The 27,044-nt window shown below is 37.1% G+C and overlaps 1 protein-coding gene across 1 annotated transcript; it reads left to right on the top strand.

Annotated features, from left to right (window-relative positions):
- The first annotated feature begins 121 nt into the window (after positions 1-121).
- SPATA48 (spermatogenesis associated 48) lies at positions 122-26,208 on the top strand. Its single transcript, XM_054057872.1, is given in 12 exon segments — positions 122-244; positions 2,892-2,948; positions 2,950-3,006; positions 3,008-3,118; positions 3,120-3,244; positions 11,236-11,394; positions 11,822-11,878; positions 12,852-12,889; positions 13,426-13,475; positions 13,477-13,538; positions 23,628-23,746; positions 26,169-26,208. Coding segments are annotated over 11 exon segments (957 nt in total). The 3' UTR covers position 23,746; positions 26,169-26,208.
- The last annotated feature ends 836 nt before the right edge of the window (positions 26,209-27,044 follow it).

Here is a 27,044-nt window from a genome sequence, read left to right as displayed (position 1 = left end):
ACCCTCCACCTCCACTCCAGGAGAAGGTCCTTTGAAAAATTCCAACATTCATTAGTACAGACTGTGGGTGGCCACAGGTACAGTGAACTGGCTTCATGCTCAGTGCAACTGTTCCTGAAGAATGGAGAGCAAGGAACTTTCTGCTGCAAATCCAAAGAACTGTGCTGATCTACTCACTGCTATGAGCATTTACAGCTCTGCTGCTCAGTCTTCATTGTGCTGCTACAAAGAGGCGATTAAGAAAGTATCTGGAATGCCAGGGATTTGCCTGTTCCTGTGGCATAAGAGTATTTAATTTGTAGTAGGGTAGAGAAAGGATTTTATTTGAAGGGGTGGGAATGAGCTATCTGGGAAGCATATAAAGTCTGGTAGGAGGTGATTCTATCCTTCTACTCTGCTCTTGAGAGACCCTACCTGGAGTACAACATACAATTCTGGAGTCCTCAGCAGAGGAAGAACACAGATCTGTTAGAGTGAGTCCAGAGGAGGGCCACAAAGACTATCAGAGAGGATGGACCACCTCCCATATGAGGGTAGGCAGAAAGAGTTGGGCTCATTTAGCCTAGAGAGGAGAAGGTTCCAGGGACACTACATAGCAGTAGTGTGCATTCCAGTACTTAAAGGGAGAATACAAGAAAGCTGGGGAGGGACACTTTATCAGGGGAGACACTCTTTATCAGGAAGTGCAGTGGTAGAATGAGAGGTAATGGTTTCAAGGTGAAAGAAGAGATATTTAGATCAGATATTAGGATGAAATTTTTACTGTAAGGGTGGTGAGGCACCGGAACAGGTTACCCAGAGGAGTTGTAGATGCCTCCTCCCTGGAAATGTCCAAGGCCAGGTTGGGTGGGGCCTTGAGCAGTCTTGTCTAGTGGGACGTGTCCCTGCTCATGGCAGAGGGTTTAGAACTGGATGATCTTTAAGGTCCCTTCCAACCCAAGCCATTCTGTGATTCTAAGATTCAATGATTTGGTATGTTGTTACTGTACCAGAGGAGAGCATTAGCTGTTTACATCAAAAAAACCAAAGAAACACTACTCCACTAGAATCCTGAAGCAAAGTAAAAGCCAGACATCTAGTAAAAAGGACTAGCTTAGACATATGCCCAGCTCATTCGTGTGTTTCCTTAAAGTACAGATAGCTTCTGAAAATTGGCAGTAGAAATAATTCAGTCTTACTTGTCAAATTTACTTCCTAGGATAATCTGGACAGAATGCCTGTCAAAAAAAAAAATCCAAGATAAAGCTTTAAATGCATTTTACTCTGCAAAATGAATGCAGCAAAACATGAGTCATACTTGCAGTGTCTTCCATCCTGTGCCTTACTTGGATCCCATGTCTTTGCCTCTCCTGCTTTTTCTTTCTAAATCTTTCCAGGAGGTGAGCAGTGGGGGAAAAGAAGAGTCTGCAACTCTGGATGTTATTTCTAGTGTAAAACTGATGATATTTGTTACAGAAATTACCGTGTGTTGGTGAATGTAGACATTTTAAAGGCTTGTTACTGGCAGAAACCAAATTTTGGAAGTGTCTTTTCACTAACTTAGAATCATAGAATCACCAGGTTGGAAAAGATCTCTTGGATCATCAAGTCCAACCGTGGATCTTCAAGTCCAAGGAACTCGAATGTACAAGTGTGATAGAAAGTGGATGCAAGTGGTCTCAGACAGAGTTCTGTGTTTTCATAGTGTTGGCTTGGCCTAACAATGGTGGTACTGCTAATACAATGTTCTTAGCTGTAATTTTTTACCCATTTTAATTCTTGTAACCTGTATATGAAAGCTGTCTCAATAAAGAAGGAAGCTTTGGTTTATTTTTTTTTTTAATCCCTGGTCCATCAAAAAACCACCCCATCCTTTCCCCCCCTGCCCCCCATGACTCTATATAATGGTATGCTATTTTTTATGACAACAAACCTGTACTGTAATAAATGTTAGACCCATTTCTGATTTCCTGTTAACCAAGAGTAAGTTAGGAATTCAGGGAAGTTTTGTCAGTCACTAACATAACTGAGAGAATGATTAGACTCTGTGCCCTAATTTTTCCTGACAAGGCCACAAAATAAAGGCCCGTGTAGTATGAATAGATCTCTCCAAACAAATGTAGTTTGATTTTTATGAAGTGCCAGGCCTATGCAGATGGCACTGAATTCATGCAGAGAGGACCTTCCTAAATCAGACTGCTTTTGTTTAGATTGCTAAATGAATACCTTTGAGCTTGAGAGTAGGAAATGAGTGCTACATATTCTGAGCTGAAACAGTAATGGATTTGCCAACCTGATAAAACAAATGGCAATACTCCGGAGGTAATTGAACTGCATGGAAAATTTTGATGCCAATGTGATTTACTTATTACAAATAAAAATTGCAAGTTTTCTGGATTTATATTCATCTGCAGTAGTGCTTGATAAATTGTGTTGTGTCAAATCTTAATTGATATTTGTGATCTGGATACAAACAGAATAGCTTATTTTAAAATACTTCAATGAAAATATCATATAATTCTTAGTAAGACTGAAAACACATTGATTTTGTCTCTACTAGATGAATAAGTAATTTGTAGTGCCGTTCCAAGTTCCTACGTGTGTCCCCTTGAAGGACTAGATGCCTGTGGAATGCATGAACTGTATTCCACATCAGGAGACATTTCATTGTGAGATGGTTTCCGCTGTTGTCTAGCAACTCAAAACTTCTCTACTCATTCAATGGTTCTGTTCTTTTAGTATTGTACTTGATAAATGTCATTCCAGGAAAGAATTCATTACTTAAATGCCTTGCTCTTCTTGGTTTCTATGCAGTGATCTTCTGGAGGGTGTGTTTTTTTAACTAGAACTTCAGAAACTTGGAGAAACAGGAAAAAATGGAGTCCTTTAGGTTTACTTCTACAGGACAGTAGAAGATCACCATGGTTTCCTACGGAGCTGAAAGGCAGGCAAGTGCCTTTAATAAAGTCGTCCTTGTCAGCTGAACCAGTTCACAAGGTGGATCACCAACAGCAGCAAAATGTGTTAAAAGAAGATGTGCATGCCTGTTCTGGGAATTCCTGATAACAGACATGGCTTTGCCAGCTTTGAGGAGAAAAACAGTAATTCTTTGCTTGCATTCAGTGGATTCACTCCCTCTAGTAGGGCCAAATTACCCTTTCTTCCTACTCAGGGATGATGTGTTTTTGGTAGATCTCTGTTTAGGTTTTGGGAGTACAGGAACAGATACTGACCTGCAGCCCAGTGTTGGAATAGCTATTGAATCCCTCAATCACCTATTCTAATGTAAACCAAAATAACAAGTCACTCCAGAGCCAGGAATTCCCCTGTATATTTCTGTCTTCTACTGTTTCTACTGACAAGTTGTTTTCTACTGACAAATTGCAGTGCAGCACATTTAAGTCCTATTCCAGTGTCTAGCTGACTGGAGCACAGAAGTACTTTAGGACTGCCATCACATGTTTGTCAACGTACATATTACCCTCTTCTTTTCCATAAATGTGTTATGCATAAGTTTGGATGTGATCATTTTGTATTGCATCAAAATGGATATTCACTCTCTTTAAAATGAAGCAAAATTGGGTTGGTGGTTACTATTCGGAATTTTCTGGTGAAAATTCTGGAGACCAGAAATATCTGCCCAGGGCTTCTAAAGGCAAGCATAATTAACAAGCAGCAATGTGGCTGAATTTTTATAAAGATCAAGATCGTTTCAATGATTTTCATTGAGAAGTGCTCATAACAGCTAGAACAAAAATTTTGGGAACTCAGACAACATGCTTAGACATGAGGGGAGGCACTTTTTAGAATATGGTAAAGAAATTTAGATAAGCTCTTTGTTCCATATCACTTCACAGTTAACTATACTTTATCTGTGTTGTTGTCCCCACGAAGACTCTACATGATGTAAATTCAGTCAGTGGTTTTAGTTCCTTGTTTCTGGTTTCAAAGTTTGCATTTTCAAACCCTTTAAATTACTAGAGTCATGTAACAGAACCCAAAGAAACCAAAGAAACTTCAAGGGATAAAAAAAAATAGACTCCTTAATTTTTCTTTTTTTCCTTGCTTATCCATATAATACTCAGTCTTATTTCTGAATTACTGTGTTCTCGATTTACATATAAAATTAGACCTCAGATATCAGTCAGAACTGATCAGCTGTTCTTGGTTTTTTTGGTTTGTTTTTTTTTTTTTTCTGTAAGCCTCTGGAAAACTGAAGAGGAAAGAAGACTTGATAAATGCAATTCTATCTGACTGATAATTTTTTCAATACAGAGAGAAGCAGACAGAGATAGAGATAGAGATACTTCGACAGATAGAGATGAACCTGAAATGAACACAGACAAAATCTGAAACTTAATATCATTCATTCAGTAAGCTGGCTTACAGTCAAGAAAGTGGTCTGAAATGGAGAATGGTTCCAGAAAGCAGAGAGAAACTGTCTATTGGGTTTCTGGTGATTTTTTTGTTGGGTAAAGTTCACTATTAGCAGGAAATACTAACTCCATTGAAGATGTCAGAAAAAAGACAGAATTAACTCAGGGACAAACATTAAGTCCAGCACCAATTTCTTCAGGAAAGCTGTGCAAATGTTCTCCCAAGCCTAGTATTCATTTACAAATTTTCCTGTGATGCTGATGTATCAACTGCAAATGTGTAAATATAGATATAAATAGCGGTTGAGTTTTAAGCTACTATTTTTAATGAGACTGCATAAACAAATTCCAGATTTCAGCTGTATGATTCAGAGCCCAGCTACTGAGCCTGAGACACTTGATATGATGAAAGTTGCTAATCTTTATAGAGATCAGCCCCAAGACATTCCACAGCTAAGTAGTTTGGGGAAGTTGTGCTGCAAGAGAGATCATACAAGCATTTTGTAAGCAAATTCTGCAGTCACATTCTCCATTGTGTCAGAGATGAAACAGAAACAGAATCAGACTTTGAGACTGATGAGCTGAAGTGTATAAAACATCTGCAGCACACAGGAGGTTCTGTGTTGTGAAAAGACTTAGTGTTACAGATTTGTTAATCAACACGGTTACTTTGAACTTCCCCAGCAGTTTTTTGCATCTACTGAGCAAAGTAAGTTTATTGAACAGTGAGTCTCTGTGGTAGGAAAGCAAAGGTGAGAATCTGACAAAGTTGGTCATTCTAAGACTGGAGTATCGGAGCCTGGTAGAGAAGGAAGACAGCTGAGGAACTATTCTTCATGTATTCTTGCTCAGTATAGCAAAGGTGTTCAGTGGTAGAAGGCAAGGTCTTTGGGAAATTGCTAGTGTTGGCCTGTAGAGTCCCCTTCACTCACTTGTACAGAATTTTGTAACCTTTTCTCTGTGGTCCTGAGTTTCTTTGCAGTCTTTAGTAGGACCTCAGAATTTGATCACATGGATATGTTTGTACCTGGACACCTGGAAATGAAGCCCTCATACCCAGTTTGTAATTATTGTTCTGTTTTGTATGACTTAACACAGAGACGGACATTGGGATTCCAGAAGGAACCAGGGTGTCTGATAAGGAACAGGATGATTTCTTGCCCCTGTTGGAAGCTGACATATCAATAGACACAGTTTTATTCAAAAACTAGGAAATGAGAAACACTATAGAGTTTACCAATAGGTCTGATAGTAACCTTTTCCTATAAAAAATAAGAAGTTAACTCATGAAACTACTAGAATGGTCATATTTGCATTTGTCCAAAAGTCCCACTAAGTCCAGTATTCCATCCACTACTGTGGATACTTAACAAAGAACGTCATCATACTTCCTCTGCATATTTTTCTATCATGTGATGATATGTTGATCAGGGTTTCATGAACAGGAGATGATGTTTTTGTAGTTAGTAGTCATGGATTCATAGGCTTGCCTTCATGAATGTATCCATTTTTATTTGAACTCATCACTTAATTTACAACCCTCTATTTCCGGGTAATATGTGAATACATTAAGCAACAAAGTCATCAGCCCAGATTGGTTACTGCCAGGTCTCTCTACCAGTGATCTCCATCCACCTGGAAAATTGATCATTTACCCCTTCTCTCCTTCTCCAATCTTCTAATCAATTATTTATCTGTGAGAAACCCTTATCTTTATTATATTGTTACTTTAAGAGGCTCTGTTGAAGAATTTAGTGTAGAACGTGTTGAAATAATTGTGGTCGCATTATATTGATTTTCCAATGGCCTTTGTATAGGAACAGTTTCCTTCCCAGTATTTCCTCTTCTGAAGCAATGAACATTTTTTCCCAAAGTAATGATTACTCTGGAAAAGTAACCATCCAGGAGTAGTCCAGGATTAAGCAGCATGTTGGGTGTGAAGCATATCAAGGCAGGATTCCAGCCTCTCCTGCCTTTCTAAAGACAATGATGGTACAGCTGCTGTTTGTAACATGAGTACTTAGTGAGATAAAACCTTCTACCTGCCTGCAGACAGAGAAATAAGAAAGGTTAGTCAGAGGCAACAACGCGTAAGGCAAAGAGCAAAACAACTGCAACTTGAAAAATATCAAATAAACACTGCAAGAACACTCATAAATAACATGCATAGCTCATAACTGTTGTACCATATAGACAACGTCAACTAAGAACGAAAAATGACCTACAGTAGGCTCAAGAATATCTCTGCTATTAAATAATTACGCATACAATGAATTGTGTAATAGCATACTGCCTAATAAGCTAGTAGGTCATCTGGAAATAATGCTTAAAAACTCAGAATAATCTCTTGAGGGCTGAGTGCCGTGAATAAAACAAATTTTGGTTCCACTAAGGAGTCGATCATTTATGAGCCCTAGAGCTACGTACTTCACTGTGCGGTGGTTTTTCACTTCTCCAATAGCAGACTGATGCTTTCTTTATTCAACAACTTTGTTCTTTCTCTGTTGCTTCTTTTGTCATTGGATGTCTCTGCAATATAAACTTACAGTGTTTATGCTCATTTATATTAGCTTTCAGGGAGCGATTTGTAGCCTTTCTGTTCAAACAAGTAAAAGAGGAAAAGAAGTAACATTAATGGGTTATATATATTTTCCATACTTAAAGAGAAGTAGAATAATTAATCAAAAAACTATGCAAAGCAATCCAGAAGAGTTACCTGTAAATCTTTCATTTGGCATTATTGTCTCTTGCTGGGCCCACTGAAGTCAATAGTCCTACTGATTTTAAAATAAAGAGGTCAAAAACAGTGCAGTTTTCGAACAACAATGCAGTGAAGCTTGTGAGACTGCTGGCATTATGAAACCCCTCTGCATATTTCTTTATGCAGTGGCATAAGAAACACACTTTTTCCTTTAAAAACAAAACAAAAAGATGTTCTGGCTTTCATGGTTTCTGGGAAACAGTTTCTGATTCAGAATCCAAACCAGACACTGCCTAAATTCATTATCTGTCACTAGATCCTGCTTTGTCAGATTAGGAGACTAGTTTAAGTAATAAACTGAAACTGACAGTATCATTAAGCTTGTCATTAGTTAAAAGTGACAAAGCCAAGACAATGAGTTCCCAACTTGGAGAAGAACAGATCATGTCATTTTCAGTCCTGTGGACTGTGCAAACTATTAGTGGCATTGAAAACTCTAGAAACTGGACTTAAAGAAAAAAATATTGCAGTTTTTATGCTAGATCTTTCCGCTAAAAAAGAAAAAAAAAAAGAGAAGTAAATGTTAGAAGATTAATCATCCCAGCAGTAGGACAGTAGTGTCAAGATGTCAAATTACAATACAGAGTGCAAGAGCAGAGGTCTCTAGAAATTCTTATGCACAATTATCAAAGCAAATTATATACATGTCTTGCTAAGGGCATAGTAGCTGACATGAGCGTTTTACATATACAACACAAAGAATGCAACCTCTAGCTCTTTAATCAATGAACTAGTGGAAGGCTATTTTTATGGAACTACTAGGACAAATGGATGGATATATTTGAGCCTTCTACCATTAGTGCATGCATACCTATTAAGTAAATACATTTCAGACAGAAATATTAATGACAACATTTCCATATGAGTAGAAGTCTTACATGTGCAGATTGCACTTATCGTTAACACAAAGCTGAGGCAATGGACATGTGGCCACCATCTTTACTGCAGTCGGGTTACCTGTTTAAGAAACACTTTCAAAAGAACTGTTTTAAGTGGGTAATGATTATGTTTGAAAGTCTTTCATGGTGTAAAGAACCATAAATTCTACTAAGCTTTTAAAAAAGCAGCAATTTAAAGTCATGGTTTGCTGTGCAAAAAGCTCTTTTAAAAAACAGGTCTGTTTATTTCAGTATCTACATATAGCATATACTAAACTTAGTGTCTTTTACCAAAAGCTGTGACTTATTTTTAAACTTTGTTGGAGTGATTAGTTCAGCAAGAACTAATTCTGTATCAAGCATAGTGGTTTTCAACTTCTAGTCTTTGAACTATCTTCTCAAAAGTATACCTAACATTTCTATAACAAACTAGGAAATGTAGCTCTATTGTGAGTTTAAATTTGCTATATGAATGTCTTCATATGCATTTGAGATTTTCTGAGGTCTGGAAGTAAAAAAATGGATTGAAAACTACTTAAATAGTACATCCTTTATACTAAGTAAGTTTCTAGTGTTTGTAGATAAAATGGTGCAATGAAGTAGGACTGCCTACCCCTTTTATTAGAGGATAACAATGTATATTTAGAAATACACCTTTTCCAAAGTCACCAAAAACATTATTCTAGTTAATGGCACAGGAGTCTGGATGATGCTCTCGTACATATACCTTGCCTTACATATGAGATTATTTCATGGGTTTTATCCTGGTTTCCTAAGGAGACAGGTTGTTTCCATTTGTCTGGTTTATTTATCTATTAGATCTTTCCTAATAACTTTTAACCTATTGGAAAATTTCTGCCAAATTCAGCAGGTATAAACACCTCAATGATAATTACATCCCTGCAAGATTTTTTAAGATTGAAATCTAGGGAGAGGAAAGACATAAATGAGTGTTCCTCTTGAGGGAGCTGAAACTTGCACATTATAACATCTTTCTATTTGACAGCAATTCACTTGGTTATCAGCATTTGTGTACTGGCTCTTCATTCAGCACTTGTGTGACTCTGTAGTAACAACTGCAGGATATGGCCTCTTGGTAGGTAAGCCTAATTTACAGGACCTGATCAGCAACAGCCCACATTATTACAATATGAAGTAGGGAGGATGATGGAAAGAGTGAAATATTGGCAAAAATTATGTAACTGTGGAAATGCAGTATGTAATTATTAGTTCAGATTTCATTAACAAGCTTTTACTATTATGTTTGATAATTTGGATACTTCCCTTTATAAGGTTAGTATTGTACATATCAATATGTAAAATATACAAAAACATATGTTCTGGTATTATTTATCACTTGCTTTCATCTTCCATGTAATTTAATGTATTTTTGTGGAAGTTTCTAATTCAGAGTGGTAACCGGTAATTGAACATTGGTGTATCGATTTTTAGGGGACGCCATGAGTTGTTTTCATCCAGTGTGAATTTCGTGTTGGAGAACTCCAGTGAAACTTGCTCCTGCTCTGTCTGACCAAAACCATATTTTTGCTTTTTGTATGGATCCCAATCTTAAGGCAAGTGGCTGGTGACCTGCTTGCAATGATGGAAAACATATTTCAGTCCTTTTGTTTCCAGTGTGCTTTCCATTCAACATATTTTGACAATGATTAGAGTAGCAGAGTGACTTTTTAATTTATTATTCTAATTATTTTGAAATAGTCACTGCATTTCACATAGCTGGATGTTAGCATGACTGGATTTTAATTATGGCTATGGCTCCAATAATTTTAATTTTTTTGTACTGTTACTCTAGTTTAAGACATTTAGACTGTTATGTGAGACTATGAACGCCAGTTATATGTAACTGGAGACAGAGTTAGAGCAAAAATACGGAATGTACAAAAGATACTAAAACCACATACTTGCTATAAATACTCATATAATTAATACTTAGGCACTGCCTTGTTTGGTACAAGTCACAAACAAATAGGTAAATAAAAAGGCATCAATGACTCTGCAGTGCAAGTCTAATTAAGTCTTTCCACACTGAAAATGCAATAGAATCACAGAATTAGTAGCATCTTTCATCCTTCTACACTGAGCAGTCCTTAAAGTGTTGCACATGTTTAAATAGTTCAATAGTTGGACATCTTTTGTAGAAATGAACGTCATATATACATCATGTACATCTGAGGGACTATAAAGTGTATTTGCTATGCTATTTTAAAAATAATATAACAGATGGAAAGCTATATTCTTGAAGAGTAGAGAGGCAAGGACATTTTATTATTTTTTAATCTTCCATTCACTGTGTTACCTATTCCTTCCTGAGAAAAACTCCTCAGAAATAGATCCATTCTTGATCTCCAGTGCTGGCTGGTGAAAAATGTGAAATCGCATGTTTCACACTCTGATGCAAAAGAAGATGGTAAACTAGGAAAAAGAGATACATACAATTCACACTTTCAACAGATTATCATAGTATCATGTATGTTGATCACATTTCTTTCTGCCATGTATTTGATTTCTCCTAGGAACCAAGTGATCCTTTTGGAAGGCAGAAAGAAGGAACCATTTCTACAAGTCAAATACTATGTGAGACATGATTCATTTTAAAAACAGTTTTTGCTTGCACTCTGCTTAATTTTTTAATCATTTGCTACTATGAACATTTAGGTAACAGGACATATTTTTCTATGGTTTTCTGTCTCTCAGAACTTCTGGTATTTTAACAGTATTTGGCATAGGAGTCATCTTGCGTACGTTAGTTACCTAAAATCTTGCATCCAGTCTATGTTCTTTATCTCCACTTCCTCTATAGGCAGTGAAGAGAAATAGGAGTTTCCAAAAGGGCATTCTGTACATCTGTCTTCAACATCACAGGCATGATATGACTGGTGTCTAGTTTCTGTTTATGTCTCATCTCACTTAACTGGTTATTCAAATATGGACAAAATAAATTCCACCATCACCATGAGCTTACTGGAGGACAAACTACCTCTTTCAATTAGTGAGTGAGGCAGTTTTGAAGAAGATAAGACTGAGAAACTGTAATAACTACTTGTTTGTGTACAAGCAACACATAACTCCAGGCTTTTCATTCCCCTTTAAAATAGAAATATGCACCTTTGTTATTTTCTACATTGTCTTTTGTCATATAATTCCTTATTGTCTAGTTTTCTACCTCATTCATGAACGATTACATGGGAATTTTTTCCTCCTCTTTTTATTGTTGATCTAGAGCTTATGAAGAAATTCCTTGGAATAACAGATTACCTTCAAAAATCCAGCCTCTATAACCAACAGTGGGAATGCTGGCTGATCCTGTTTCACAGTGTTTCACAAAATGGAGATATAGTCCTGAGCCTGGAATACACCAAATCAGTGAACAATTTCTTGCGCACTAGTTTTAGGTTTTACTGTTGAAAGGTAGCCTAAATTTTGTGTACGTCATATGCATAAACTCGCAGCAATATTTTCGAATAAAAGCAGTCCCAAGTGAACATTTAAGGTCATCAGCACACTCCAGTAACTACCTTAAATGTTTTCGTGTTTTCATTTCCACTGTAAATTGGTAAGGAAGACATGCATGCACAATACCAAAAGAGAGGGTAGAGATATTGATGAAAAATTGGTTGAAAGGATTGATGCTATTCCATAACAAATCTCAGTTAAGCTAGCTTGACTCTGATTATTAACTAAAATAACTATGATTTTTACTAAACTGATAATCAGTCCTGCAAGTGGTTCTTACTGCTGCATAAGAATCCATTAAACTGAATTAATTAGGAAATATTGCTTAACATTGCATCTAATTATGATTTTAGGTTCTGGGACAGATTTCAAATGCAATCTTTTACTCCTTCACAGAGACCTGTTGATTTGTATGTTTCATTTTTCGTGAATATCGGAATACTCTAACAAGCTTCTGTGAGCTAAATATAAAAAGCAGAACAGAAGAAGTCTGTAAAATGAATGATTGTCATGACTTCATACATCCGATGTTTTTGTTGAGACATGACATTTATGAAAATACCATGATAACTATACACAAGTCCAAACTCAAGGTTTTATCTTTCATCTGTAGAATCCAGAAAAATCACCTGAGAATTGGTGTCTTTCTTCACTCTGTATTTCACCTATTCTACCTCAGAGTGGAGCATTTCATATGGGCCCAGTAAAGGCTGGCAGGAAGTTCGGAAAGGCTCAGATAAAGCTAAGTAGAAGTGAGGGAGAAAAGGCTACTCAAAGCAAGATGTGGAAACTAGAATTTGACTCCTTTCCAGGCGATGAGCCAGCAAGTTTGCTCAGGAAAACTCAATTTACAGGTGAGCCTGCCTGTGCAGTCAGGCATACAATACGAGAGACGGGTACCTCTGCAGAGTGGAAGGGAAATGGTAAATGCCCTCATTACTTTTTCTTGAATATTATTCTTTCAACGGGAACATAGACATGGACAATATGAGCAGCTGGCAGGGGCAGACCAAGAGAGAAACTGAGATCTGATGTTAAATTTTCCTCTGTTCTTAAGAACTGTGTGAGATAAGTGTTACAAGTAGAGAAGAAGTTCATTTTAAAACAAAAAAAAACAAACTTGTTTGTACTGTCCTATGAAATTGCTTGAAGACCTACTACCTGAGGATGAAGATTAAAAGACAAGATTATATCTGGTGAACTGGGTCATTTAGCATATATGCCAACCTAATAATTTGCCTCAGTCTTTTACCAAATTCAAATGGGCATTGCATCATTCCAAGAGCAAAACTTTGAGTTGTCACCAACTCTCTTTTGGGACCTCATAAACATTCTGTCAGAATATTCTGTCTCTCATTGATTGATCTATTTTGTCTTTAACAGTGTAAGCTAAAGGTCTCAAACCTGTCATATCCCTTTGTGTACTTAAGCACAATGTCCTTGGGTTGTTTCTACATTTTTTTATTAAGCTCAAGCAATCCCATCTCTCATCTTCTGAATCAAGAGTTGTAGATGGACTGTGTTATCAAATCTTAAGTTATCTTCTGATGCTAAGGGAGAGCACATGCTGAGTCTCTTCTACTTGCTGGTGACTCCAGCCCTTCACTTGTAAACTAGAAATCAACATCCATTATTTCCTCTTTGGAAGAATATCCAAGATATTGGGCATAGCCGAAAAGACAAGACATGACACATTTCTATCTTATTTCCATTCTTCCCAAGCCTCTGCTCTGCACATACGTCCTAGAGCTGTCATTTCTTATGTGGTGCAAGTTCAGCAGATGATTGTTTTCATCTTGGGACATGTCAAGCATACTTGTCAGTTCATCTCCATGTTTTTTTCGTGTGGATCATTTTAATAAATAACTAGAATTTTGGAGCATGCATTATGTGGTTCAGCTGCCTCCACCAGCTGTCTTATGAATAATGTACTTATCTTTGATTCCTTTCTACCCAAACAGTGGCTGTGTTGGTGCAGTAAGTTTTGAAGACACTGACAATGCTGATTGCAGACTTAATGCCACTTAACCATGTGCAAACTTCAAAGCCTTGTTACACAAGCTCTACACAGTACGTTTCAGTTATTAGCCTGATTTTGATGCTGCCTCTTGAATTCTCATTACTTGGGAAAGAAGACAATACAGTCTAAGACCTGGTCTTGAGACAAAAGTGAAAAATAAATGTGGAGAATGCTCCTTATTCTTTTTGATGACTTGAATGAGGTCTGTTATCACTGCAGCACAGTGGGCTTTCACATTCAAGATTGAGCTTGAAGAGTCCTTTTTAATCACTGGATCGGTGGTAGAACACCTACACTGGTAAAAGCCTGCAGTGGTCATTGTAGGTATGTGTAAACCTAGGGGACCATTCAGTCTAGATATGCAAATTCAGTCAAGGAAGCCAATAAAAAATGAGGAGAGAGATGTTTATGGAGGTGATGGTATGACAGATTTTATCCATCTACTTGTGTTGCTGAAAGTTTAAACACAACCTGTTTTGACTAAGTATGAATTTGTCATAGACTATTAAGGCCTGATTCTTTACTGTATCACATAGTGCTATAGTTTCAAGGAAATCATGCTCCTCACACCATGCATTACACCTTTCAACCAGGAATGTTGATTAGGATTTTTTTCCATCCAAGAGTTGCTCTGTGGCCCAAGTCACCCTGCTATCCATCTAGTACAGAATGGTCATGACAAGAATTGGGCTGAAAATAGCTGACTGTTGGAACAAAATCTCCCCTGAGCACGCTCATCCTGGGAAGTAAAATGTGCCTGTGGTAACACCAGTGCAATATGCTGCCTTGGTTAAATAAACATTTCACAAATGTCAGACTGTGACCTAGGCTGGGATGGAAATCAGACTATACTCTCCACCTTGCTGTTAATCTTGCTAGATGAATTTTGCATAACCAAGTTTGAAGAACTCAGCAGGCATCTTTCCATTTTTCTCACTTGAGCAAGGCTGCATGTGAAGCTAGTCCAAGCACATCTGCTAGATCATACCCAAAACATGTGACTCATGGTTCCTAATGATGCTGAGACTATCTAACACAGACATTCCTGTAAATGCCCAGCAGCAGGAAATAGATAAGTTTTATACTCAAGGCTGAAATGGGGAGGATATGGAAGAGCAAGTTCTGAGCTTAGCGCACACCAGCAATTTCTGCTATTCTGAATACAGTCCTTACTTCCAAAAAAACTTGTTATTTTCAAACTATGCAATACTTTCATATTTCAAATGCTTCTTGTTCTTTTTATCAAAGAACAGGTCTATTGGTTAGAAATGCATGTGCTGTTGATTGATGGATATTATGAGTTGAATACTGCCTTGTTAAAAATGTGTAATTTTTAACTTTAGTCACTAGATGGCCTTTGAGTTTGCAAAAGCACCTTGAATGCTATTAGGAACATTATACTTTTAGCTCCCTCACAAACTGAAATTCAAAGGTTTTCATTTTAAGCCTTTCTTAAATTTGCCTTTAGTACCTTGTGCTGGTATTAAGCATTTATTTGCAAACTTCTGAGAAAGTAAAATGATAAGGATTAACAACTTCATTGTAAGAATTAAAAGTGATATAAAAAGGAAAGGGACTGTTCTGTTTTCTTAATCAAATTTTCTCTTTGCACAGACTGCCTTTCTGTCCTTTCAGTGGATTTGCAGAGTCCACATTTGTGAGGAAACTACAAAAGAGGTACTTCACCTAGGGAAGCAGAGAGAGAAGCTAAAAGCATTGCCCCCTCTGTTCTGAAGAAAAGGCATAGTGCTGGGTCTTACTAATACATGGCAGAGTGTGTGCTGAACATTCTTAGTTGCTGGGAGCTGCCTTGGAAGAAGTTGGATTTTCTAAGGTCCGCTGTTCATTTCTGTTTCTTACATCAGTTTCCGGGAGAATGTGTATCCTTTTGCAATGCATCACATGTTGTCATACACATATGGGGAACAGTACATCATTCTTCACACAGTCTTATTCATTACAGCAGGTTCACAGGCATGGAAAGATGACTTAAATTTGGTCTCTATTACTGCAACCAAACCTATTAATACCTAAACCAAATATTTATTGAGAAATTTGCTTTAAAAATGCAGTACATGTAGCATAAAAGTAGTGCTGAACAAAGATTTCTGAGTTTTTAGGGAAAATAGGAGAGGTATTAACCTTTAGTTCTGCCATGTCATACTGCGGTTGCTGTAGACCTTTGAAGAATAGAAGGTGATGTTCACACTGTGCTGTGAACAGACATCTTGTTTGGAGATATTTGCAGCATATAGTATCATGGTGCATTATAATTTTGAGCAACCGATTCTGTATGACCTTTTCTGGTATTGTCCACCTCATTTTCATATTTTTTTGTGAATGAGGCTATGTCTTTTGTTGATTTCTGGCAACCAGGAGGCCAAGATCTCTGAGAACTAAAACATTCTTATACCTCAAAGCTACACAAAACTCAATTCATCCTGAAAAAGTCTGTTAATTTTTTCATATTTATTCTCTGTCTGATTGTCAGATATCAAGATTGCTACGATTTTAAGCAGAATAAAGAATAAAGTCAGACAGAAGACGCAAAAATGATCCCTACTAGCTAGCCAGTAGTTCTGGAAAGGTGTGTAAAGGTATTAAGGCTGCTAGATTCCCACAAGATCCTTCAGAAGTTAGATATATGCTTTGGATTTAGAAGCATAAATATATTTTATAAGTCTGTAAAATGTAAAAATCTCTTTGTAGATAATCACTTTCACTCCTTCATGGACTAGCAGTTGTACTTCCTGCCTCTAGCTCTTAGGCAACAGCTTTGGTGCTCAGACACTACTCTGGAGTGAGACACTGTTCTTCCCCAGACCATGCAAGAAAGTGGTTGCCATTCAAATTATTTGCAAAGCTGAAACTAGCTAAAAGTCATCTGTCATGTAATTTTGTAGAGACAAACAGGAAGAGTGGTGAACCTGGGCATGTTTTGTATGTTACTCTCGCACCCACCCTCTCTTCCTTTTGGCAGAACAGGAAACCATCTTCTGTTTTTCTGCTTTTTTCTTAAGGAATTAGAAAAAAGATAAAAGTTGTGACTTATGCTGCAGTTGAGCCTAAAAGCCTGTAAATTAGTTTTGTGAAAAAACACTATGCATATACCCAACACTTTAGATAATACTCTGAATTCCTTACCATGCAGTTTGGAAGTTTTACAAACAGGGTTCCAGATGCAGTGTGATGAAGTAGTTTGCCAAATCCCATTGGGAATATGTAGCACAGTTAGGAATGAAACTTCTTGTAGACTAAGCCCTAGCCTGTGCCTTTTTTTAACTCTGAGCTTTGAGCTACTGAAATGATATTTTGTTGAAATTTGAGTTTAAAAAATAAAAATTAGAACAAAATAATGGCCATAGTTCTTAAAAGTTAGGCTGAGACACAAGTGAAGACTTAGGAAACTGAGTAATTTTTTCACAGAATCATAGAATGGCTTGGTTTGGAAGCGACTTAAAGATTATACAGTTCTGACGCTCCTGCCTTGGACAGGGACATCTTCCTCTAGATCAGGTTGTTCAAAGCTTCATCCAAGCTGACACAGTTTTTCTCTGTGGTTCAAACACAGAGTGTCTTTGGGAGCTTTCACCACATGTAAAATGCCATATCGTAAGTTTTGAGATTAATCTGGAAGTTATAAATTTATTAATCTGAATTTATTAGTCAAAACTATGTTCGTGGTCTGGTGGCATTTTAAAATGATCAGTGGGTATTTCCATAAGGGAGCTGTGGAAGTGCTTTTCTCAGATCAGACTCTTCATCTTTGCACTTGATCAAAGATCCTGGATGGTAATTCAGTTCCATTCTCACCCAGGTTTTTGTTAAAGCCTGTGTCGGGCAAAAGGATCAATTACATCATCTCTTGAAGTCCGTTCCAATTCTGGAATGTAACATCATTATCAATGTCCTTGGTTTGTGTATGTGTTCCTGAATTTGCTTTAGGATTAGCTTGTTTCTCAATTTTATCCTTGCTTATGTTGCACTGTATGTCTTAAACATGGAATCTTCTGTAATTTCTTTGCCAATGGGAACATAGAAATCCTTTCACAAAGAAGAGACAGTAAAAAAAATTAGGAAGTTGCTGTGAAAGAGCACTCTGAAAAGCTCTTTCTAATCCAGTCTTTTTTCACCAACAGATCTCAAGAAATCATTTAAAAATCATGGCATGATCTCATTTTACAACACAGTGCTCCATTGTGTGGACTATGTTGTCAGAACACAGGAGTTGTAGGTTTGAATATTATCTTCTTATGCCACTAACTAGTGAGGTACCAAATTGGGTGATTTGATTTTTTTTTTAAATTTTCATTGTATGTTGCCTCTGCAATTTTGTTAGCTATACTGGGTAACAACTGTACAGTAGCTCAAGTGGCTTTTATTGTATTTTTAAATTTACTGATTTTTTGTGCATCTTTTCTTTTTTATGTGAGGGTTTTTTTTTCTTATCTTACTTGTCTACCTACTTTAAACTCTTTTCTCTTCTTCCAAGCACATGAAGTGCAAATTTCACTGGAATAGGTGACTTGAAGGTTTCTGCTTATCAAGATTTCTTGAACAGGGATACAACTGAATACCTCTTTATGTTTTTTGTAGAACTGAGATCTCTATGCTTTCTTTTAGAAGACTATGAGCTCTGAATTGATTATGTCTATTTCCTTGGGTTTTTTTGTTTCTTAATGATTTTTTATTAAGTATTTGCTTGTAAAAATTTATTTATTTATGGAAGATAAATACTTGGTTTTATATGTCACATAGCTAACCAAAAACGAGGTAGGGAAGAACAGAGAGGTAAAGGATATGCTTTGTGCAGCCAGCCTGGCTGTCAAAAATAGCTCAGCAACCACACGTGAAAACCAGAATTCTGAAAGAGCTTACATTCTTGGTGCACATTGATGGCTAAGCTCCTATGAAAATCTGGCCGCAAACACCACAATGAAACTTAGAGGCACTGAGCACTTCAAAAAATCTGATCCCTTGTGTGTAACTGCTGCTCCAACCCAAATGTTTATCAAGGAAGAGGAACACTTTCTGAATTCTGAAGAAACCCTGTATTTTCAGCTCCCTCTGGCAAGTTACACAGGGGAGGAAACTTCACAGCACAACAACCATGGCTTCCAGGAAGGCTCAGACTACTAAATTCTCTGGGCATATTTGGGAGGCTCAAATAAGTGAAAATAAGCAAAGATCCAATTTGTTCTTTCTTGTTATTAACAACTACTTTGAAAAAAATCTCTTTCTTATTCAGAAGTACATTTTGAATATGATAATTTTGAAAACCATAGAGAAACTTCTTTTGCTGCATCATATCAATTCCCAACATAATCATCTGCTGGTTTTTTTTCTTAAATGTCTTTATAGGTATGTAATTTTGTATAATTCTACACCACCCCTAGTCACTAGCTTTTTCTTTTGACTTCTTCCCCAATCAGCTGCTGAAACAAGGTTATGCTCTATGTGGTATTTTCGTTCTGCAGGTGTTTTAAGGGTCAATGGAAAAAAAGGCTCCCACGCTAGTGATGGGGATTTCCTCTGTAGTATTCGCAGGCAGGGCTCTGGTAAATGCTCAGCCTGACAGACACAAATAACTCACCTCCTTGGAGAGCTAGAACTGCCTTACACCATCAGTGAGTTAGCAGTAATTAGTATAGGAATACTGTATCACACAGTACTTTCTGATGTACACAGTAACTGTTAATTACAATCAAGTCTTATATCTGGCTTACACTTTTCAGTTTTGTGGTTTTTTTACATTACAGCACAGCAACTTCCTGATTTTCACTGTGATGCTTATTGGAACCTACAGGTTGAAATTTGACAAAAGTAGTTAGGACAGAGATTAGGTTTTCTTGTTCCATATTAAAAGCCTCTGCTTCCAGAATCAAGAAAAAATCTGGCAGTTATTAACATTTTAAAACTGCTCATAATTCATCAGCTCTCGTATTACTCTGTAGAGGGCAGTGCTTGCACGATACATATGTAGTCTAACAAAGTGTTATTTACTTAGCAGCGCTTTTGAAGCGTCAACTAATTCATTGACATAACACTAGTAAAACAGATTATACTACTAGGTTTTAAAAGATGCAGATTGAGGAGGCTGGAATGACTTGTCTAAGACCACAGAAATTGTCCGGGTCAGAAAGTGGATAGAATCTGATCAACATCTATCTCTGGAAGCAGTTGATTGAAATGGGAACTTAATACATAGTCTTTCTGGGAAGACAATGTCTTAAGTGTTTCAAGTCCTGCAGTTCTTGCACAAAGTTGTTCTCTGAAATTACCCTTTATTCTTGATTTCTCAAGCACATTGGGCAAAACGCTACTATCACATCAGTATATCTGTACTGACTTCAATCACACCTCTTCAGTGCAGTCACCTTCCAGCTAATGGTGTGCATATATCCCTTATCTTTTCAAATTACCACCAAAACCTCAATTTACCGCCAAACCACAATTAGCTGGGGACAGGACCCTCTGCCACCGTGAACCTTGCACAGCCATTTTCATGGGCTCCCTAAGAGCTTTCTCGCAATGTATCTTTTCTTCAGAAACTGACATCTTGTCCACCATGTATGCTTTTTTAGTGATTTTCCAGTTTGAGTCATTCCAGAAGTTGAGAGTGGGGGGTGCTGAAATATCCTACTTTGACATTTTCCAATTTTATTGTTGACTTGAATTGTTTTCTTGTTTATGAATAATATTACTCTGTACTAAGAAGAGGGGTTGAAAAAGTTGAAAGCAGAATAACACTGTTTGAAACTGTAGAAACAAAGTGGTTTGGTTCAAGATGATTCAAAATATTTTTTGGGATTTATAATTTTGGTAGTTTTATCCTTTTATCCTGCATTGGTGGTTGAGGGAGAAGGGTATGAAATGCAAATCTGAATGCTCTGTTAAAAAATGCTGTCTCTCCCATTCTTTGCTCTGCATGAAGCACCTTGTTTTGACTTCACAGATATAATCCCTCCCAATACAGGAAAATTTATGCATCAAGTTTCTTGACATAGGATCACATCTGAGGCATTTTTACCACAGGTTATTTTGCTTTGCAAATAGAATCATGGAGTAAAAGAAGGGCCACAAATGTCTGACCTGTCAGTCTTCCTAGAAAGGAATTTGAGGTGGAAGCCAGCTGCAAGCCTAATGCACTGCGAATGAGACCTGAGAGGCCTATTTTATAATTGCAGTAACCAGAAGAGCTAGTTAATGACTTCATCTGGTGATTTTGTTCTATTAGATTTGTACAACAGTGTTTCTAAGAAAGAGTGAGATGTTAAGAACTCTTTGTTCATACGCACAAGATAAAAATCTATCAGATTGCTTTCATGAGACAGAATTTCTGCACAAAGAACTTGGATACCTTAGCTCCTCAAACTGAAGTGTTAGATCCAGGGTCTTTAAGAACTAAAAGTTATTCAAGGGAATCTTGATTTTGCTCCCATAAGAACAGCTGACATGCAATTTACATGGCAAACCTGTGCATCCAGTGCCCTAAAGAACATCAGTTCCAGCTGCTGCTTCAGAACAGTAAGGTTTTCCTGCAGGTCCTTTGTCATAGGGAGTTATCTGAGGTACATAAATACATCTCAAATAGCTCTAAATGTTAGTATGGGTGGCCAACTAAATTAAGTCAACACTGTTTTTCCTGAACAATACCAGAAAGTTAAAATTTTCCAATACATCCCGAGATGGACATACAGAGGCACACCAAAGCAGAGGCACTCAGAACAACTACATTCCACTTAAAAAAAGATCTTAGGGCTTGCACAGATTCAACTGTCAACATTGTATGTTTCTTACTGTTGGGATTAAGAGCTGCTAGCATGATAACAAGGAAGTGTGTGAACAAAAGAGATGTCATGGTTACAGAAAGAAAGCTTGATGACGACAGCATAACCACAGAGGGGTGTTGTACGTTGCCCAGTGGTAGATTTGCACTAAGATGTTTTCTTTAGCAGCAGCAATCTGGTTTAGCAGCTCATCAGAGAAAACAAATAAGAACTAGACAGCGTGATCCAAAAACAAAGGGGTATTTTTTGACCTCACTTTCTTCTGCTTTATCACATACATAACTGCAGCACATTTTTACACCTTCTTTGCAGGTTCCCAGGAGAGCAGCTGCTTTACTGTCGTATAAGCTTTCTTACTGTCCTGGTACTTTTAGCTTCTCTCTGTCCATCTCTCTTCTCTTTCAGAGCTACATCCTTCACACATTATGAATATACTAACTTCTGTCAATCTTTTCTAGCAGTCAGTCTGGAACAAATATTCTTCTCAGGTCATCTCTCAGGCTTGATTTTTTGATATTTGGCCATTTATGATGCTTTTCTTTTTTTTTCCTAGTTTTGCAGAAGATTTTATCAATCAGATGCATAATATGTTTTAGTATCTCCTCAGCTGTGTAGTTATTTTGTGAATTAAGTCCAAATAGGCTTATAAAATGTTGCAAGTTAATATGGAGCTACTTGTGATCTCCTCCTCTTCTTTGTGATGCTTGTACAATTTCAAGGAAGTCAACAGAATTTCTTTACTACATGTGAGAGATGCATCTTGGTACATCACCAGGTTAATAAAACTCTTCACAGTCTGATTGTATCCTTCAAAGTGATATCACATTTTCAGGTTTGGATGAATGCATGTGCTTATGTTCACACACATCCAACGCCTATTGTGTCCCTCCTCAGTGGGATCTCCACATATGCAGATGAAATTTTCTACAAATCTACCTAATAGTAATTGACAGGAAAATACAAATTTGTCTGCAAGACATTTTGGCTGATTCTGAAAATACGTTCTACTGATGTTCTGGGTTTGCAGGCCTACGTGCTAGCCCTTCATGGCTGTTATGAAAGCAGAGAACATGCTTGTTACTTATCAGCCAACTACTTGACAATTCCCTATAGGCAAAAGCTTCCCAAGTGCTTATTCTACAAAGCCAGCTCCTCCAGAGAATTGTGTACCAGAGCATGGCCCAGGCAGTATGGCAGTGTATGAACGTATGAGTTAGTGCAACACTACTCCAAAATAAGAGAAAGAACTAGGTGGTCTTTCTGCTAAGTATGGGTACAAAGACTACAACATATACTGCAAGTATATACTACAAGTATAATTCACCCACAGTTCTTTGTTATAACTGTGGTAGGTAGATATGGCATTTTGCCATTGCCTCTACTATTCTGGTGAGGAATTTCAGAGCCAAGATTCCTAATAAACAATTCAGAGAATCTTCTGATAAACCACATCTTGCACATATATCCAGTTTTGCAACCTGTGCTGAACTCGGTTGCAGAGAAGTAGCTGATCAGCTGTGTTGAGACAAATAGCTCTATGCACTTTAAAATTAAAGGAACCGTTTATTTTTACCCAGAGTATAAGGGAAAAAAAGAATACCTCAGAGATTATTTTAAAGAAGGTACTGATATAATTCATGCAATCTGAAGACCCACAAAGGACTAAAAGCGGTAAGGAACTTTCTTTTTGAATTTCACATTAAAACTTACTGTCAGAATTAACAAAATACTTCAGTTTTTCCAAGATGTGACACACTTTGTCTCAGTCCACTGGTGTATTTGAAGTAGAATTTAAGTTGATGTGTCTAAGAAGCATGATATTAAATATACACGTAAATATGTTATTAATACGTTTTGGGAAAAAATTAGAGAACTTCAGAATCATTTGAGAAATTATTTGTGGTTTAGGCTATGAGAAATCACACCTGTTGATCTAAAGTCTGCCACCTAAATTCTTTATTTGAAGGTGTGACCTAATTGTGAGCTAAATCTGTATCACATTTTAAAAGAATATTTACTTGATTTTTATGCTCTATATGAACCACATGACCCCATTTTTTCTTTGAGATTGAATGGGGGTTTTTTGTCTAACCAAAAATGTTGGTTAGACATTTTTGCCATGTCTAACCAAAGAATTTGGGTCAGATCATCAGCTAGATAATCATAAAATTGTTTCACTGATCTTAAAGATGCTATGCCAGTTCATACATTCTAAGGATTACTTATTATATTCTGAAGAGATTTTACCCCATCCATCTTTGATAAACTGATCTGTAAACCATATTTCAATCCTATAGTCATTTAACATACTCTTTTTCCACCCTCACCCCCCTTTAACTTTTCCTTTAGCACTTCAAATATCCCTGGATATACTGGCAAGGTTCATTGGTCAGCAACTCACCCGGAAAATTCTAATCTTCCATCAATAACCGCATCAATAATTGCACAAATGCATGGATATGTATGAGGTATATTTCTCAGCTTGTCCAGAAATATTACAGAGAAAATCCTAATTGCATTTATTTAGTTAAAGAACAATTAAATGTTAAGCATGACATTCCATTGACTTGAAAAATACAGAACAGTTTGCTTTGGAAGCCATGACATTATTGTCATGTTAATCTGAAATGTTTCTGAGATTTTATAATTTTTCTGGAACACTGTAAAGTATGTATTGGGCATGTACCTAGACTTTGAGGTAGATCATGGTCTCTAAATATGGATTATTTCTTTGCTGAAAATCTTTTTCCTTAGCTATGATTGATGAGTCATTGTATATGTGATTTTTTGGTTTTTTTGATTGATTGATGTTCTGTGTTTTGAAAGACATCCATGAATGTCAACGTTAAAAATTCCCAAAAGAAAACTGTGTTGTGTTTCCAAATTAGTGTTGGCAGACTTAGGAAACTAGCATTTGTTATGCAAAAATGATTGTTAAAAATGGGTGGGTTTACTTAGAAGGCAGTGAGAGACAAAAACATACCATGCCCCCATGCAGTGATTATGAAATCAACATAGCTCCTCCACATCACTCTTGTGGCTACCTCAAGAAATAAATTAGTAATTTTTATTCTCTCTGGCTCTTCTATACAAGATTTGTTAGAACTGTAGGACAATACAAGCGGTTAGGTGTCTAACATTTGCTGGTTTCAAAAGAGCTGGATACTTCAGAACAACTGAAAAGACCTTTCCTTTTGCTAGCACAAAATGCTTTTGACATTGGCAAAGGACTGATCTAGCCCTTTGCCCATTAGCCTCAGAATAACTTAATAACTATTTGTTTCCCCTCTGTCCTTTATGGCTTTGTGCTACAGATTCTGATTTCTTGTTATCCATACTGATCTAGGACATGGTGACACTATCCCAAGTTTCCATGTTTTCCCTGAGAAATTTATCTTCCATTAAACGGTTCTATTGGATTCTGTTCAGAACACATCACATTTCTTTTTTCAGTGGAAAGTATCCAGAAAACTCTTGAGGACCTTTAGGGAACTGCCTGACTTTTGGAGAAGTCACCTTGTCAAGTGTTCTATCATTTTGCAAGGTGCATTGGCTTTCATTTCTGTGGTTATAATTAGAAAATAGGCAGTCTCCTGTAGTCACAGTTTGCTGTTGATAGGGAATGAAAAGACACAAGAGTCCTGAGTGTTTATAGACTAACAAAGCTGAACTTGGAGCAACCTGATGCAAGACTATTTTGCCTCTACGGACGGACAAATGAAAAGGCAAATTCATCTTAGCAAAGATCATTGACAGACTTCAGACACATAACAGATTTAAAGAGCAAAAGGGAAGGCACCATTGTGATCTAAGAAAGGAAAACACATTTGTTACCTCCTTCTACTTTGTAGAGGAGTTATTGGGCATGCAGCTCATAGTGGATAGATTTTCTTAGTTTTTAGTGGACAGCAAGGACAGTGTTCTTGTTCTGTGTTAATGGATGCTTTCCAGAAGAAGGACAGACCTCCCTGACTTTTTTTAAGAAGGGGTTATAGGGAACAAATAGCAAGAACAGTCATATCCAAACATTGTAGGCAAGGGTTTACCACCCTTCTTCCGAGCTGAATCGTACATTCTCCTGGGAGCAGAACCACTGGCTGCAAAATTGTAGCAATCCTATTTTACTTTTTCTGGGGCTACTTGTGGAGTAAGATAGTGTTCACTGACTTAAGATGAAGGATCATAGCCCTCTTTGAAACTTCTGCTTAAAACTATTGGGGATGCTGGGAATTTCCCCCCAACATTAGCTAGTGTTGCCCATAAAAGAGAGATACCTTCTCTTCAGAAAATAAATGATAAAAAGTCCTGCTGGTTTCAGTGGTCACAGATCAAGCTAGACTGTAGTGGAGAGGTGAAAAGAAGAGAGTTTATTCCTGGAATGTGGGGATAGACTACCCCAATCAACCTCCACAAGATTTTCATTTAGGGTGTGATCTCATTCTTGCTGTTTTTAAAATACTGACCTCTATTTCCCTCTCTTTATTCATTCTTAACCCATAATTTCTCAGAAAGTAAAAAATGATTGATTGTGGTGGATGTTTTTGTTGCTGTTTTATCTGACATGTCTACAATAACCGGTCAGACTTCTGATGACAATTATGGGATCAGAAGGAGTCTCTTTTCTGCTGCTAACATGGTCTAATAAATGTTCCTGTCAAAAGTGCCAGCAGTACCAGATAGACCAGGCAGCATGCAACCACTTCTGCACTTCATATCTATTGCATGGAGCTTCCACAGTATGTCGGACAAATCCTTTATACCTCTTTTAAGTATTCTGAACTCAACAGGATTGTACAGGATATAGAACATAGTTTCTTCATCTTCAGATACTAATAGTATTTTTACCTGTCAAGCTTTATTGATTTTTTTTTTTTTTATTTTTATTTCCAGGTAATCCCAAGGTGAAGTCAGAAAATCAGGTTTTGAAGTCCTTCAGTGTAATTAAATTCTGGCAGCATCTTTTAGCTTTTGCATAGGAAGAAATGTTTTATGTCTTGTTTTGTGGGGTTTTTTTGTGTTTAAATGGATTGTCCTTTGCTACCCAGAAAACACAAATCCGTTTGCACCACAAGTTGTAGGGAAATATATTTGCCTTCCCATAGTTAATATAAAGTGGTGATGGATTTAGTTTGATGCCAGACAGATTGTACCTTTTCAGGAGGTTGCTTTGGAGATTTCAAAGGGGATCTTTAGGTCAGAAGAAAACATTTTTTGTTTGGAGAGTAAGTGAACATGAGATTCTGAGGCAGTCTCACACTGAGGAGGAAGCAAACGTGTGATGATATGTGGATATTTTAAATACAGAACAAAAATCAAATAACATACAAGTGAGTGTTTGTGGTAGTCCTTATTACATTATTCTTGTATTTATGACTTACTAATATTGACAGCTAAAACCATATTAAATACAGGAGAAGTCGTGAGTCAAAGGCTTGAAATCTGCTCTGCACTGGATTGCCTTTTTAACTAAGGAAGAAAATGGTGCTGTAGTTTTTCCATGCATTGACATAAACATTTTGTGTGTGTATATACTTGTATAAATATACATGCAGACACACATACGTAAATGTATTGTTAACTAAGAAATCATTACATAGAAGCAGCCCTTCTGCCCAGTTGCCCTAAACATGCCTTGCAAAGGTGGTTAAATATCAGAGTGATGTTTTAATATTTGCCTGTTCTGGCTCTGTGTGTAGTAGTGAATAAAAGGAGCCATATTATGTTGCCTGGTCTGGAGGTTTATTAAGAATACATGGTTTACACCCA

The sequence above is a fragment of the Cuculus canorus genome, chromosome 2 (assembly GCF_017976375.1).
Source record: "Cuculus canorus isolate bCucCan1 chromosome 2, bCucCan1.pri, whole genome shotgun sequence".
NCBI classification, from domain to species: domain Eukaryota; kingdom Metazoa; phylum Chordata; class Aves; order Cuculiformes; family Cuculidae; genus Cuculus; species Cuculus canorus.
This window is presented reverse-complemented; position numbering and strand designations above follow the sequence as displayed.